General features: G+C 53.5%; 5 protein-coding genes across 5 annotated transcripts; 2 read left to right on the top strand and 3 right to left on the bottom strand.

Annotated features, from left to right (window-relative positions):
• The first annotated feature begins 72 nt into the window (after positions 1–72).
• Positions 73–1,239, top strand: BDZ83DRAFT_208283 (uncharacterized protein). The gene is made up of 4 exons (XM_060501697.1): positions 73–338; positions 408–604; positions 820–1,070; positions 1,123–1,239. Exons 1-4 carry the CDS (start codon positions 237–239, stop codon positions 1,170–1,172), a joined length of 600 nt encoding a protein of 199 aa, XP_060357612.1. The 5' UTR covers positions 73–236; the 3' UTR covers positions 1,173–1,239.
• Positions 1,240–1,992: 753 nt separating this feature from the next.
• Positions 1,993–3,602, bottom strand: BDZ83DRAFT_594279 (major facilitator superfamily transporter; the record flags this gene model as incomplete). Its single annotated transcript, XM_060506705.1, has 3 exons — positions 1,993–2,425; positions 2,490–3,064; positions 3,126–3,602. 3 exons carry the CDS (start codon positions 3,600–3,602, stop codon positions 1,993–1,995), a joined length of 1,485 nt encoding a protein of 494 aa, XP_060357611.1.
• A 1,621-nt stretch (positions 3,603–5,223) lies between these two features.
• On the bottom strand, positions 5,224–6,989 carry BDZ83DRAFT_644146 (mitochondrial biogenesis AIM24-domain-containing protein). Its single transcript, XM_060509731.1, has 3 exons — positions 6,704–6,989; positions 6,521–6,639; positions 5,224–6,465 (listed from the first exon to the last, which is right to left on the bottom strand). Exons 1-3 carry the CDS (start codon positions 6,885–6,887, stop codon positions 5,620–5,622), a joined length of 1,149 nt encoding a protein of 382 aa, XP_060357610.1. The 5' UTR covers positions 6,888–6,989; the 3' UTR covers positions 5,224–5,619.
• Positions 6,990–7,458: 469 nt separating this feature from the next.
• BDZ83DRAFT_758580 (kinesin motor domain-containing protein) lies at positions 7,459–9,695 on the top strand (the record flags this gene model as incomplete). Its single annotated transcript, XM_060515058.1, has 2 exons — positions 7,459–7,669; positions 7,732–9,695. 2 exons carry the CDS (start codon positions 7,459–7,461, stop codon positions 9,693–9,695), a joined length of 2,175 nt encoding a protein of 724 aa, XP_060357609.1.
• Positions 9,696–10,121: 426 nt separating this feature from the next.
• Positions 10,122–11,447, bottom strand: BDZ83DRAFT_758579 (cytochrome P450; the record flags this gene model as incomplete). The annotated part of the gene is made up of 2 exons (XM_060515057.1): positions 10,122–11,118; positions 11,176–11,447. The coding sequence occupies 2 exons, from the start codon at positions 11,445–11,447 to the stop codon at positions 10,122–10,124; spliced, it is 1,269 nt and encodes a 422-aa protein (XP_060357608.1).
• Positions 11,448–12,054: the final 607 nt, after the last annotated feature.

Below are 12,054 nucleotides of genomic sequence, written 5' to 3'. Positions count from 1 at the left end.
GACGCTGTCAGCCGTGCTGCTGTCATGTGATGGACACCTTGGCGTTGTCCGAAGAGCGAGATGAGTCTTTCCTCTTGGCGTAGGCAGGGCTGATGATATACAGGCCGTCATTGACCCACAGACAACTTATATAGGATGAAGAGTTCGAACGGTGTGGAGAGACTGGGTTATCTGGGCACCTCACCATCACTGATGAAAAGTTTTGTGTGTTCAAGATAACAAAAGATAAGACCAAAATGGCTGTGGCAATTGCTGGCGGAATCAGCGGCCCCGGCCGTGCTCTCGTTGAAGCTATCTCGGCCCAAGGAACCCATGAGGTTATCGTGCTGACGAGAAAGGTATCAACAAGGCAATGCTCCCACATTTTAGCAATAAGACCTACTACTGACTGTCATGTTCTCACTTAGGTTTCAGGAAAGCCCGGAGGCGCTGCCCCCAATGTTCGTTTCGTGGCTGCAGACTTTTCTGATATTGGTTCTCTTACGGCCGTCCTTGAGAAGTACAATGTCGACACGGTGATCTCCGCGGTCAACAACATCACAAGGGAAAGCTATTCAGAGTTGAATCTCGTTGCAGCTGCCGAAAGATCCAAGACAACTAGGAGGTTCATACCAAGCCACTTCGGCGTCCCTTACCTACCCGAATATGGCGTCTCGACCGTTTCCCCTTCCCTTGCATCTTCACCAATCTAGGGAATCGCATCAGCTCTTTCATGAAGTCTCTCAGACCAGAGCAATAGGCATCATTGCCTCCTATCATTGCGAAGAAGACGGCTCTTACTGAGCTGAAGTCGACCTCACTGACGTGAGTAACCAATAGATACTTCCTCGGCTACTTACCTTACTTCGGTTGGCCTGCTTCCTTCCTCGGCCGGAATGCGTTCTTTAACGACATTGCGGACAATGCCACGTCGATCCCTGAATCAAGGGATACCATCTTATCCACACGTGTGGGATTGCTTGCGCTATTGCCGCCCTTCTTCAGAGTCCCAGTCGGCGTTCGTAAGAGTCATTCCATTGGCGACAAGGTCGTGTTCAACGATCTTGTCCATCTTGCAGAGGACATCAAAGGTGATTCGCTCATACTTTATAATCCTCATGAATTAAAGCTAATTGTCTGAAGGTACCAAGTTCTCCATTGTTGAATACTCGAGTCTCGACCGAGGATCTTGAGGCTGGCCAGATGACGGCACCGCCATCGGCGAGGGGTTGCTCGGATTGTGCTCCAAGAAGATGTAAAAGCGCTCCATCGAGAGGCCAGGTCACCTCAAGATTGCTCGCAAGCTTGAGAACGATTTGCCGGAGATCAAGGACACAACTGCACAAGAAATCCTAGAGAGCAGCTGAAGACCGCAATGATGGAGTTGTAAACCTTGGGCAAGAGATCAACCAGTTTCAATAGATCTCCAATAATTGGAATCTTGTAATATGAAGGATGTTTGCCTGGTTCGAATCCGACGACGGCCATGTAAGCCACTGTCTTGGCGGTCTTGCGGAGCTCCGGTGAGTCGCGGAGATGCAGGAAGGGGAACTCCGTCTTGACAATTGCATGCAAACTCTTCAAAGCCGTGTCACTCGCAACCGCTAGATCTTCATTGATATGATTCTCTTCATTACCATTCGATGTCCATCGCTGAAAAGCGTGAGCTTGCATCTAGTAGTATATGTACTCACGTAGGGCACCAGGGACAGAGGTATTTGAGACAGCGACGTTGTCTATTACAGCATTAACAAATATTCTATGCATTTTCTCTTTCGTCGTCGTTTCTGCAGTTGTTTCTATTTTCCCTCGTACTTCCAACCCGACACCAGAGAAAGAGGCACAGCCCCAATGAGGTAGGGTCGGGCACGGCACATAGACGGCGCCGGAACGGAGCCGGCAATTAAAGCGGATAACGGGGTTGCGGACATATCGGCCGATAAACTCCCATCCTCCTGCTAGCATACAGTATGCCACTATTAGACTTTCGCTTCGCAGCAAGCTCGATTTCCATTAAACAACCTTCTTCAGGGTGAATCCCACCTGCACAGTCCTCGCCGCGATAAAAACACCAACCGCCGCCAACATCGAGAAGCCGCAGAACAGTTGAAGCCCAAGATAATTAGTGCCTCCTTGCGACGCAACGATGGCGCCTGCAATAGGACTACCAGCCAACGCACCAAAGGACTGAACGGCGAACGCAGTTCCGGTACGAACGCCGATTTGTCTAATGTCGGAGATTTGGGCAATACAGGCTGGGCCCAGTGAGATGAAGCCGCCGGAGGAGAACCCAAAGATGATGAGGAAGACGATGATGGCGGCGTTGCTCTTGCCCGGGATCCAGAGGCCGAGACAGAAGATTGCGCTGATGAAGGTGATGCAGATCATTACGTTGTACCGACCGACTTTGTCGGCGACGATGCCGGGAATGATGCGACCAAGGATGCTGCGCCGTTGTTAGCTATCATCGTACGGATTGCTGAGAGGGTTCAGGGAACGAAAGGTCTTACCTCACGGCGTTCATGATGGGCAAAAGGTAGATGACAAGATTCTCATCCATGCCTTGTGCACGCGCCTGGAGAATGACAAAGTTGAAAGGCAAAAACATGCCGAGGAAGAAGAGAAACAGCGCGCAGACCGTGACGGCCATGGGCGGCTCACGCAGACCATCGATGTATTCCTTGAAAACGAACGGTCGCGGGCGAGGCGGCAGCCGCGACTTGACCGTCAGACACGCGATACCAAGCAAGAACAGAAACAGAAACGCCACGGCCCGGATGGCCCAGGGGAATCCGACCTGGGGAATCATCTTGGACATCATGATGGGGAGGATGACGCCGCCGAGCGAGGAGCCGGAGACCATGATGCCGAACGCGGCTGCGCGTCTCCTGAAGAACCACGAGGTCACGGATGACATACAGGCGTTGAAGCACGCGCTTGAGCCGATGGATGAGACGAGACTTTGGGCGAGGATGAACTGGTAGTACTGCGTTGACAGCGAGGTCATCATCAGACCGAAGACGTATACGACGGTGCCGCAGTAGAGGAGGTACTTGGGGCCGAAGGTGTCGTACAAACGGCCAAACTAGAGCAAATGGTCAGCTATCGAGACGGGGGAAGTTACGAGGATCTTTCGGAGAACTCACAATGACACCCATAAAGGTCATTGCCCAGACCTGCAGACTGGTGATCCACGCGACAGTCGACGAAGGGTACGAGCTGAGGGGGCCAGACACATAATACGCTTGGAAGACGCCGACGCAGTTAATCAACCCAAACGTGCAGAACAACGCGCACCATCCTCCAAAGACGACAAGCCAGGCCTGGGCGCCACCATCGGGAAAGTCAGCCGGGTTCATCCCGGGCGGTGGGCCGGCAGCGGACGGTGCCGGTGCATCACCACCGGCCGGGCCATCGGTCTTGGCATCTTGCGTCGTCGTGCGGGCCAAGCCGCCCTTTTCGAGATCAGCCTCGACGACGTTGGCGGGTTCCGGGTAGATGTTGGCCTCGGTATCGCGCTGCTGAGAGGGAATGCGATCTAGGGATTGGCGGGCGGAGGAGGAGGACTCGTAGGGGATGTGGTCCGACTTTTCTGGGTCACCGGGCGCGGTGGACCTGTCCATGACTGTTGACGAGTTGGATGATGTCGAGAGGGCGTGTTGAGAGCGCGGCATGGCTGTGGACTTTCTGTTTGGGCTGGTGTTGTTACGACTATTTTCCTCAGCCAACTTTTCTGACACGAACAGGTTGCCGCTTCGTATCGGTGTGTATTGCTCCCTTTCTCGATATTTTCTCTCAAGTGGCTTCGAGTGAAGCGTCGACGGGCAGCGCCCCTTTCAGTCCGTGGACGCAGGTCTTGATGGCGAAAAGTTCCTGGATGAGATCAGAAGAGAAACTTCCTTGGGCCCCTTGGGTGCGAGCAATGCTTGTGGGGCGAACTGTTGCGTCGTTTCGTATCGTCGGTGAATAGCTCAACGAGATTGCTTGCTTTTTGGTCGGCTAAATATGGGACTATATCGAGTAGTCCTAAGTAGTACCGGCACGATCAATAGCAGCAGTTCGTCTTGTTCTTATTCTTTGCGCCCTGCCTATATCCGAATGAAGAAAGTATTTCCACACTCCACGACAAGTTCCATGGTGCGGCTCAAATGACGGACAATTATTAATCGCAGATAGACATGATCCTCTCGCGCGGTTCTCGCCCTTCAAGCGTAGGGAAACAAGCTTGCTTTTGGGGGGGGGGGGGTTAGACTCGGAGAATGCAGAAGACTTCACACAAACCCATGTTCGGTTCCAAACGCCATGCCCTTCTGGATCACCGCAATTCTGGATACCAAGATCCTGGGGAGGGGTAGGCGACCCTTAGCTTAGCGGGCCGGATATAACAAGCGACTTACCGGCCGAAGCGCCTTTGTCCACTTGAGCAATGCGAAGACCTAAGCCGTTAGGCAGAGCTTGGGAAAAGGTTGGACCGTTTGTTTCTAAGCGGCTCAACTAAGGTATGGCCAGCTGTTGTGGTGACGAACGTTCTTGGGCAGCCATAAGCTAGCTTCATGAGCTTGTCGCCTGTCGCAGTGTCATTTGTGAGTCTCGCGGCGAGAACGTGCGCTTGTGATTCACGGAAACGGATGCCGGCCGCTAGGTCACTCGTTTTTACCCCCTCTTAGATCAATTGACCAGTGCGGTTTCAACTTTTCAGTGAGTGAGGAGAAGTTGGTCGCTGATCTTCGTTCGCTTAGCATTTGGAGAGTCGGTGAGGCTTCATCCCATCTACAACTACCGATGTGGCCATCAATTTCGTTCACAGGGCAGCTTCTTCAACTGTGTGTTCTTAGGCTAGTAGAGTGATTGATTTCGGAACCTTGAAGGGTGGAAGATCTCATTCTCTTGGTGATTTTTCACAGGTTCAATGTTCCTGACCCAAACTCTTGGCATCTTCAGAATCATCATCTTCACTAGAACCCGCCTTACCTGCAAAATCTCGCCTCGTACCCCAGCCCGGAGCCGTGTTCCGGGGTGGGGGGCCCGGAAGGGACTTGTTGGCTCGGTGTTGAGATGAAAACGCGAGGCCCGAGACTCTGGATTGGAATGAGGGATGCAGCAGCTGTTCACCTTTGCCCATTTGACCAATCACCACGGTTCCATTGTCTCGGAAGGGTGTGCTCGGCGCTCGGTCGGAAATCAAAGTGTCATTTCGAACGCCAGGCTTGTCAATAACGCCAGCCTCCGTGGCTGTTTACCACTAAGCCGGATTACGTCCACGGCGCATAGGCACGTGGGTTTTGTGACTTTGTATCCGAAGTTGTTATTCATCAAGCTTATCCTGGCGAGATATCCAGGGATCGGACGACGAACGAACTCATATCTCCGAGATGGTAACTATTCATCCGGACAAAACACGAGAATACGAGTGAAGAAGACCCGGCCGATACTAAAGCATCGCATGGCAAAAAAGTCTTACGGCAGCCGCACTTATCCTGCAGGTCGATTCACATACAGCGTTGCAACCTAACTGTTTCGTTGTCTATTACACAGTAAAGTTACATTTGTCAGCCTCGTGGCTGTCTGATCCAATTGCCATCGCAATTCTGGTTTGCGGCACAGGGGTGCCTGTATTTGATTCCGATTTTGATTCCGCCTCTATCGCACAAATTCTTTGAGATCCTTCACGTCCTCGAAGCTGACCTTTCCATCACGCGATACGCTGGCGACATGGATGGCTGACGGTGGCTGCTCGACTGATGCGGGCTTTGCCTCGACCTTCGGCTTGGTCGTCAGTTCAACGGCCTCTGGGACTACGCCAGCCGGCGCATCTGCAATCTCGTTGACCTCCTTGTTGGTGAGAGCATCAGCAACTCTGACGCCTCTGCTGGACATAAGAAGGGTTGTCGGGCCCCGGAACTGGAGGAGCAGGCGGTCGCCCCAAATGGTGCGTCTGAGCGACGTCCTCAAAGTGAACAACCACCGAGCAATGTTCTTGTATGTACTAGTATCGCGCATCGCCTTCATGAAGTTTGTCTCGGGGAAGAGGCGAGTGATGTTCGGGATCTGAAGGCGGAGGATGTTCGACTTGAGTCGCATCGGCAGGGGAGGGTTGCGAGAGACGGCGTACGCGACGACGTGCGAGGGGTGCGCGACGAACTCTTCGCCTTCCGCGAGCGTAACTTCGTACACCTGACCGGGAGAGGACAGAGCAGCCAGGCCTCTGCCAGTGAGGTGAGTGCTTCCCCAATGGGCAAGCGAAAGGCCACGACTTATACGCGGCGATACGGAGAGTGTGTGACCCGTCCAGGCAAGAAGCGCATTGCGCTGGGAGACCATGTAGTCGGTAGTACCATCGAGGTGTAGGACGGAAAAGGTCGTTGTGGGAGACTTTGTGGAAATCAGAGCCGTGAGGGGCGTTGAAGATGAAATGCGTTGGTATAGGAAAGGAACGCCGAGGAAGGCTCGTGTAAAGGGCGAAAGAATGGAAAGTGTCGATTGGGCCTGTGATTCCCTAATTAGATCTGACCAAAGAAGCAAAGTGCTGACCGACGCTCACATTTTCAGCCTTGCCTGCAACTCCTACCAATGTTCCCCTTCTGGTGTAGAGCTGCTGCGACGGCGACAGAGAGACGGAAAGGAGGGAGTATGGTGATCCAAGGACCTCGAATCGGGCATCTATTATCATCAAGTCAGCATTCTCCCGGCACTGACTTCCATGCCATTGAAGCATTGAGCATACCGGCGGCGTCCCGCGACGCTCCTCGAGCTCCAAAGACGTCCCCGCCAACCTTTGGGGCTTCACTCGTCGGCGCAGCGCTAATCTGGATGCCCCTACATTGCCTGCAGACGTATGAAGGCGATTGACCAGGTCGCGCACCCCGCGCCGTCCTCAGCAAAGGCAATTGGGCGCGCATGGCGGACATCTGGAAGGCTGATGACGTCGGTCGTTCGGATCGTGAAATTGGAAGCTCCAGCAGCTGTCGCCCTCAGCGGTGCTCCATCAGGAATTTGGAGGGCCGCCGACCTTTGCGCTGACGGCAAAATCCCGGAGCTGCATCCCGGGTGAATACCGACCCGTGCCGAAGAGTACGTACTCTGTGAGATCTGGGAATCACGTTGCGGCACGTAAGGTGGAGAATACGTACCCAACCGCTCCTTCCAATGTCAAAGCTCGAAGATTATAGTGGAGCTGGAGATTCGTTTCATTCGCTTAGAGGAGATTAGCGCCATCACCCCAGCAACAGCCCATGTCGAGACCCCTGTTGACGAGGCTTCAGTGCAAACCTTCCATATTCCTTGCACAACATTGAATAAGTCACGAACACGGTTCAAACACCACAAAAGTCTTCTCGTCGAACCAATCTCGACACGTCGCGTCGACTCCGAACCCCGACATCATACTCCCGAGTATCGACTCCGACACCCTCTTTCATTCCTGCTGGCTTAGGCTGCTGCCACCCTATCCATCGAGTCGAAAGTCGGTCTGGCCTCACCATGTCGGTTCGTGTGGTCGCGCGTATCCGTCCCCTCCTCGAAAAGGAGTTGGATAAGGACGTCATTGTCCGCGCGGACAGCACTGAGCCGGGCAAGCCAGCCACGTTGGTCAAGATTCCGAGTCCGAAGAACGAAAGCGAGGAGTTCTCCTTTGCCTTCACCAGCGTCTACGACCAATCGACGACACAGGACGCACTCTTTACATCAGAGGGTACGAATACCTTACGCGAGACACGAATCATCGAGAGACGTCGGTCAAACTAACTTGAGCAGTTGCACCACACATCAAGGCACTCTTCCAAGGTCTCGATGTCACTATCTTCGCCTATGGAGTCACGGGAACAGGCAAGACGCACACCATGAGAGGTGGACTGAAGCTGGCAGATCGCGGTGTAATCCCGCGGCTGCTGAGCGGTGTGTATCGGCGCGGTAAGAAGATCGCCAAAGACACCGGCGGCAAGACGAATGTCGACGTTGTCTTATCATACTACGAGATCTACAACGACAAGGTCTTTGACCTGTTCGAACCCCCCGAGAAACGTCAGCCCTCCGGCCTTCCCCTCCGCGAAAAAGATGGCAAGACGATGGTAGTGGGTCTGTCCGAACGCGCTTGCGAGGACCTCCAGGACTTTTCCCGACTCTACATCGAGGCGAATAACAACCGTGTCACGGCATCAACGAAACTCAACGCCCACAGCAGTCGAAGCCACGCCATCATGAGAATCAAGGTGACCCAAACGACGGGAGACCAGATCCGCGAAAGCGTGGCTTCGGCCATTGACTTGGCTGGCTCGGAAGACAACCGCCGTACCGACAATGGGAAGGAGAGACTTGTAGAGTCTGCGGCCATCAACAAGAGTCTTTTCGTCCTGTCGCAGTGCATTGACGCCATCTCACGAGGGGACAAACGGATTCCTTACCGCGAGTCAAAGATGACGCGCATCCTCAGCTTAGGCCAGAACAACGGCATCACCGTCATGATCTTGAACTTGGCTCCCATCCGGAGCTACCATCTGGACACTTTGAGCAGCTTAAATGTCAGCTCGAGGGCCAAGCGCATCGAGGTCCGCGAAATTGAGAACGAAGTCGTCTTCAAGCAAGTCCCGCGTACGAACTCGGGCAGTTCTACATCCACCCTACGACAACCTCTCCGCCCCTTGTCCAATGCCCACAACATTCACAGTGGCACTATTGCAGCCAAGGCAACCGAGAAAGCTGCCGATCCGACGCGACCGGTGAAGCTTTTCAACGTGTACACCGACCGTAGCAAGTCTGCTGTTCCCGTCCGACCGACTGCCAACATGACGCAGACCCGGAAGCCCCTCGTCGAACGCGAATTGCCAGTCAAGGCTAGCAAACTTGCACGGCCGTCGCAGTCCTCCCTGATTGCTCAACCAAACCAGCCAGCTCAACCAGCCGAACAAAAGCTTTCCATCTCTGCAGAGCAGTTGGAGGCCATCGTCGAGAAAAAGGTTAGCGAGATTCTCGCATCTAGGGAGAACAAAACGGCAGAGCCTGCGCCTGCACCTGCTCATCCCGACATCAACGATGCTGTGCGGCGCCGATTGGAAGCACTGGAGCGCCGGATTGCGAATGAGGAGCGGGAACGCGATGATGGTCGCTCAGAGGGCCTACGCTTCTTGCTGGCTGCTAGACAGGCCAAGGAGACTGGCAACGATGTTGTGGCGCTTCAGATGTACGAGGAGGCCCTTCCTTTCTTCCCAGGCCAGGTCAAGCTATTGGGCAAGATTGAGAAGCTGAGGGTCAAGCTTGGAAACATGCTTCCCACCAAGTCTCTACCAGTGTCATCCTCTCCCCGCAACGGACACGAGAAGAAACGTAGAAGAATTGCTGCCGATGACAGTGACGAAGAGTACCAACAAGGCGGAGGGGACGAAGACATGAGTTTTGTGGACGTTGCTGCGAAGACGAAGAGCCGAAAGGCAAAGCCCGCCAAACCTCCCAAAATGGTCCTCCCCGACCCGGCAGGACCAGCTTCTCCCCGAACCCAAAATTTGTTGAGCATCGTCAACTCGCGAGACCTTACCCAAATCAAGGGCTTGCACGGATTCGGGTCGAAGAAGGCCCAGGACCTCGTCGATTACTTGGAAACCATGGCGGATAAGGAAGGCGCCGAGATTGCGATTGAGAATTTGGCGCAGCTGAAGACCATCCCTGGAATGGGTGGCCGGACTGTCGAGCGTGCTTACGACGGCCTTGTTGGACTAGCCATTTGAAGGCTGAAGCGAGTGATATCCTACCTAGCATGGCGCATCGGGCGGCTATAGGTGCATTGGGCATGGTGTTTTGGAGTTCAGCATACAGGCCACGGTGGCCTTGAAAAACAGGTTGCTTACAGAACGTTGCATATTGTGGCGAGGATCCTTCAGGGCAAAGCATACTAGATAGGCAATTCATTCTCGCCAAGTCACTGTGTCATGCCTCGCATTGTGTGGTAAAGTACCTTTCAGTCTATTGGTTCTGTCTATGCGTACGCGATGGAGTGTGTGTCTATCGTTAATGTCTAGAGCGGCTGAGAAGCCGAGATCACACCTCTCATATACGTTGGACACAAGGTACATGTATATCTACTTAGTCCAAGGGTCTTGGGCTCTCTGTCATGTTGAAATCCAAGCAATCTCGTGATGACCTCGACCAAGACCTCACAATGTGATCTTCGATACCTTGACATAGCATCGTCGAGGCTTGACCGTCAACCCATCGTAGCCTCTATAGCCAGACAACTCAGGCGGACACCGCAAAAAGTCAAAGTTCCAGATCAGCATCGCGGTAAACATGCGAAGTTCTAGATACGCCAGCCTTCGCCCGAAACATGCTCTGGGCCCGAGGCCAAAAGCCATTTGAGGCCCCGCCGTGGCATCGTACACCATTTGGTCTGGGTCCTTGTCTAATTTTATAAGCCAACGCTCCAGTTTGAAGTCCTCCACGGGAAACGGCGATGTCTCCCAGCTTCGAACGCGGCTCGACGCGTCAAGTGCCGTCTTGGAGCGCAGAGCGTCAGGGATGTCAAACGCCGGCCTAAGGATACTCTCGCCAATTGTCACCATCATCACGTTCGTGCCCTTGGGGATTTGGTGGCCGAGGATCGTCGTGTCCTGCATCGCTTCGCGGTCCGTGACCGGGGTCGTCCCAGCGAAGCGGAGGATTTCTTCAATAGTGGCGTCGAGGTAGGGGACGGTAGCCTTTATGATTTCTTCGTGCATCGGGTTTCGTTTCTCTTTTACCGCGTCGAGCAAGTGCTGGCGAAGGGCTTCGCGGAGTCGTGCTTGGGCATCTGGGTTGTCTGTGAGGTACCAGCATCGAAGCCATGGAAAAACCGCCTTTCTTGTTTCCTCGACGGTTTCGTCTAGTTGCAGCATCGCCCTGGTGACTTTGCTTTGTTCACTCTCCGGAAAGACTACCGGCGAGCCAGCCTTGACTGGGAGTTCCACGCGTTCGAGGGCCGAGATCGGCTGCAGTCGACCTGGCAGCGTCATGTGCTGAAAGTTGCTGCTGTATGAGAATGCCAGGACAGCGTCAAACGCCCCGAAGTAGATGTCGTTGAATGCTTCGAATGGGTGGCCATCGGCTAGGCGGGCTTTGTTTCCCCAGAGCTCAACTGCCTGCTGAACGCTGTAATAGATGGGCTTGGCCACCACGCTGTGGAGGAAAGCAGGTGTCATCAGGTCCTGTAGCTACTTCCGCTGCCTCTTGAACAAGGGATCATCGCTCTTCATCATCATGTGAAACTGAGGCATCAGCGGCTGAGAGATGTACCGTAAGAAGTCGGTTCGGTCGAATTCCCTGCATCGTCTCATGGATATGTCCTCTGCCTCGCAGAAGTCTGTGACGATAACCGTAGGGGAAGAACGGGTCCCCATGAAGAGTTGGATGATGGGCGATTGGAGATTCTCGGTTTGGGCTGCGACCCATCGGAACGTTGAAATGCCTCGTTCCTGGCTTTCGAGGAAGGAGTCAATGTCTCCCATCATGAATGTGGCCGCATGTTTTTTGTGGGGTATTCCTGGGATCGGTTTGGGTAGAAGAAGGCGATGAAGGAGGTAGAGTAGTGCGATTATGAGACTGGCAACAACAACAACGCAATATTGTAGGCCAGAGTTGACTAAAAACATCTTGAACTTCAGCTCTTCAGCGATCAAGCTGATAACTTTGGCGATGGCTAAGTCAGTCAATGCCTTCTTTCGGTTCAAAATTGGGCACCACCTAAACTAAAAAAGTACTTACTTTGATTAACATGGGAATGAGAAGAAGCTTTTCAGATCGCAAAAGGCAGCTCCCAAAAATCGCGTCAACTCCCCGAACTCTCTGCCCACTAGTCGCTGTCCAAGCGGAACAACCACGGACACTCCATAGGATCCGCTGCCGATCGAAAGCTTCATAGTTGGTTCGTTACAAGGCAGGCGTCTATAATGATCAAGATTGTCTAGGAGCTTGCACCTGCTCAAATGGCACTTGAATGGGGTAAATCTGCTACAATAGGACTTAGTCCGACTCCGAGCCCGAGTCCGAACTACGATTCAGACGTAGGTACACATTGACATACATGTGCCCAGTAGGGATCCATGTGCCCATTTC

The sequence above is a fragment of the Colletotrichum acutatum genome (assembly GCF_030867785.1).
Source record: "Colletotrichum acutatum strain CBS 112980 chromosome Unknown BDZ83scaffold_242, whole genome shotgun sequence".
NCBI classification, from domain to species: domain Eukaryota; kingdom Fungi; phylum Ascomycota; class Sordariomycetes; order Glomerellales; family Glomerellaceae; genus Colletotrichum; species Colletotrichum acutatum.
This window is presented reverse-complemented; position numbering and strand designations above follow the sequence as displayed.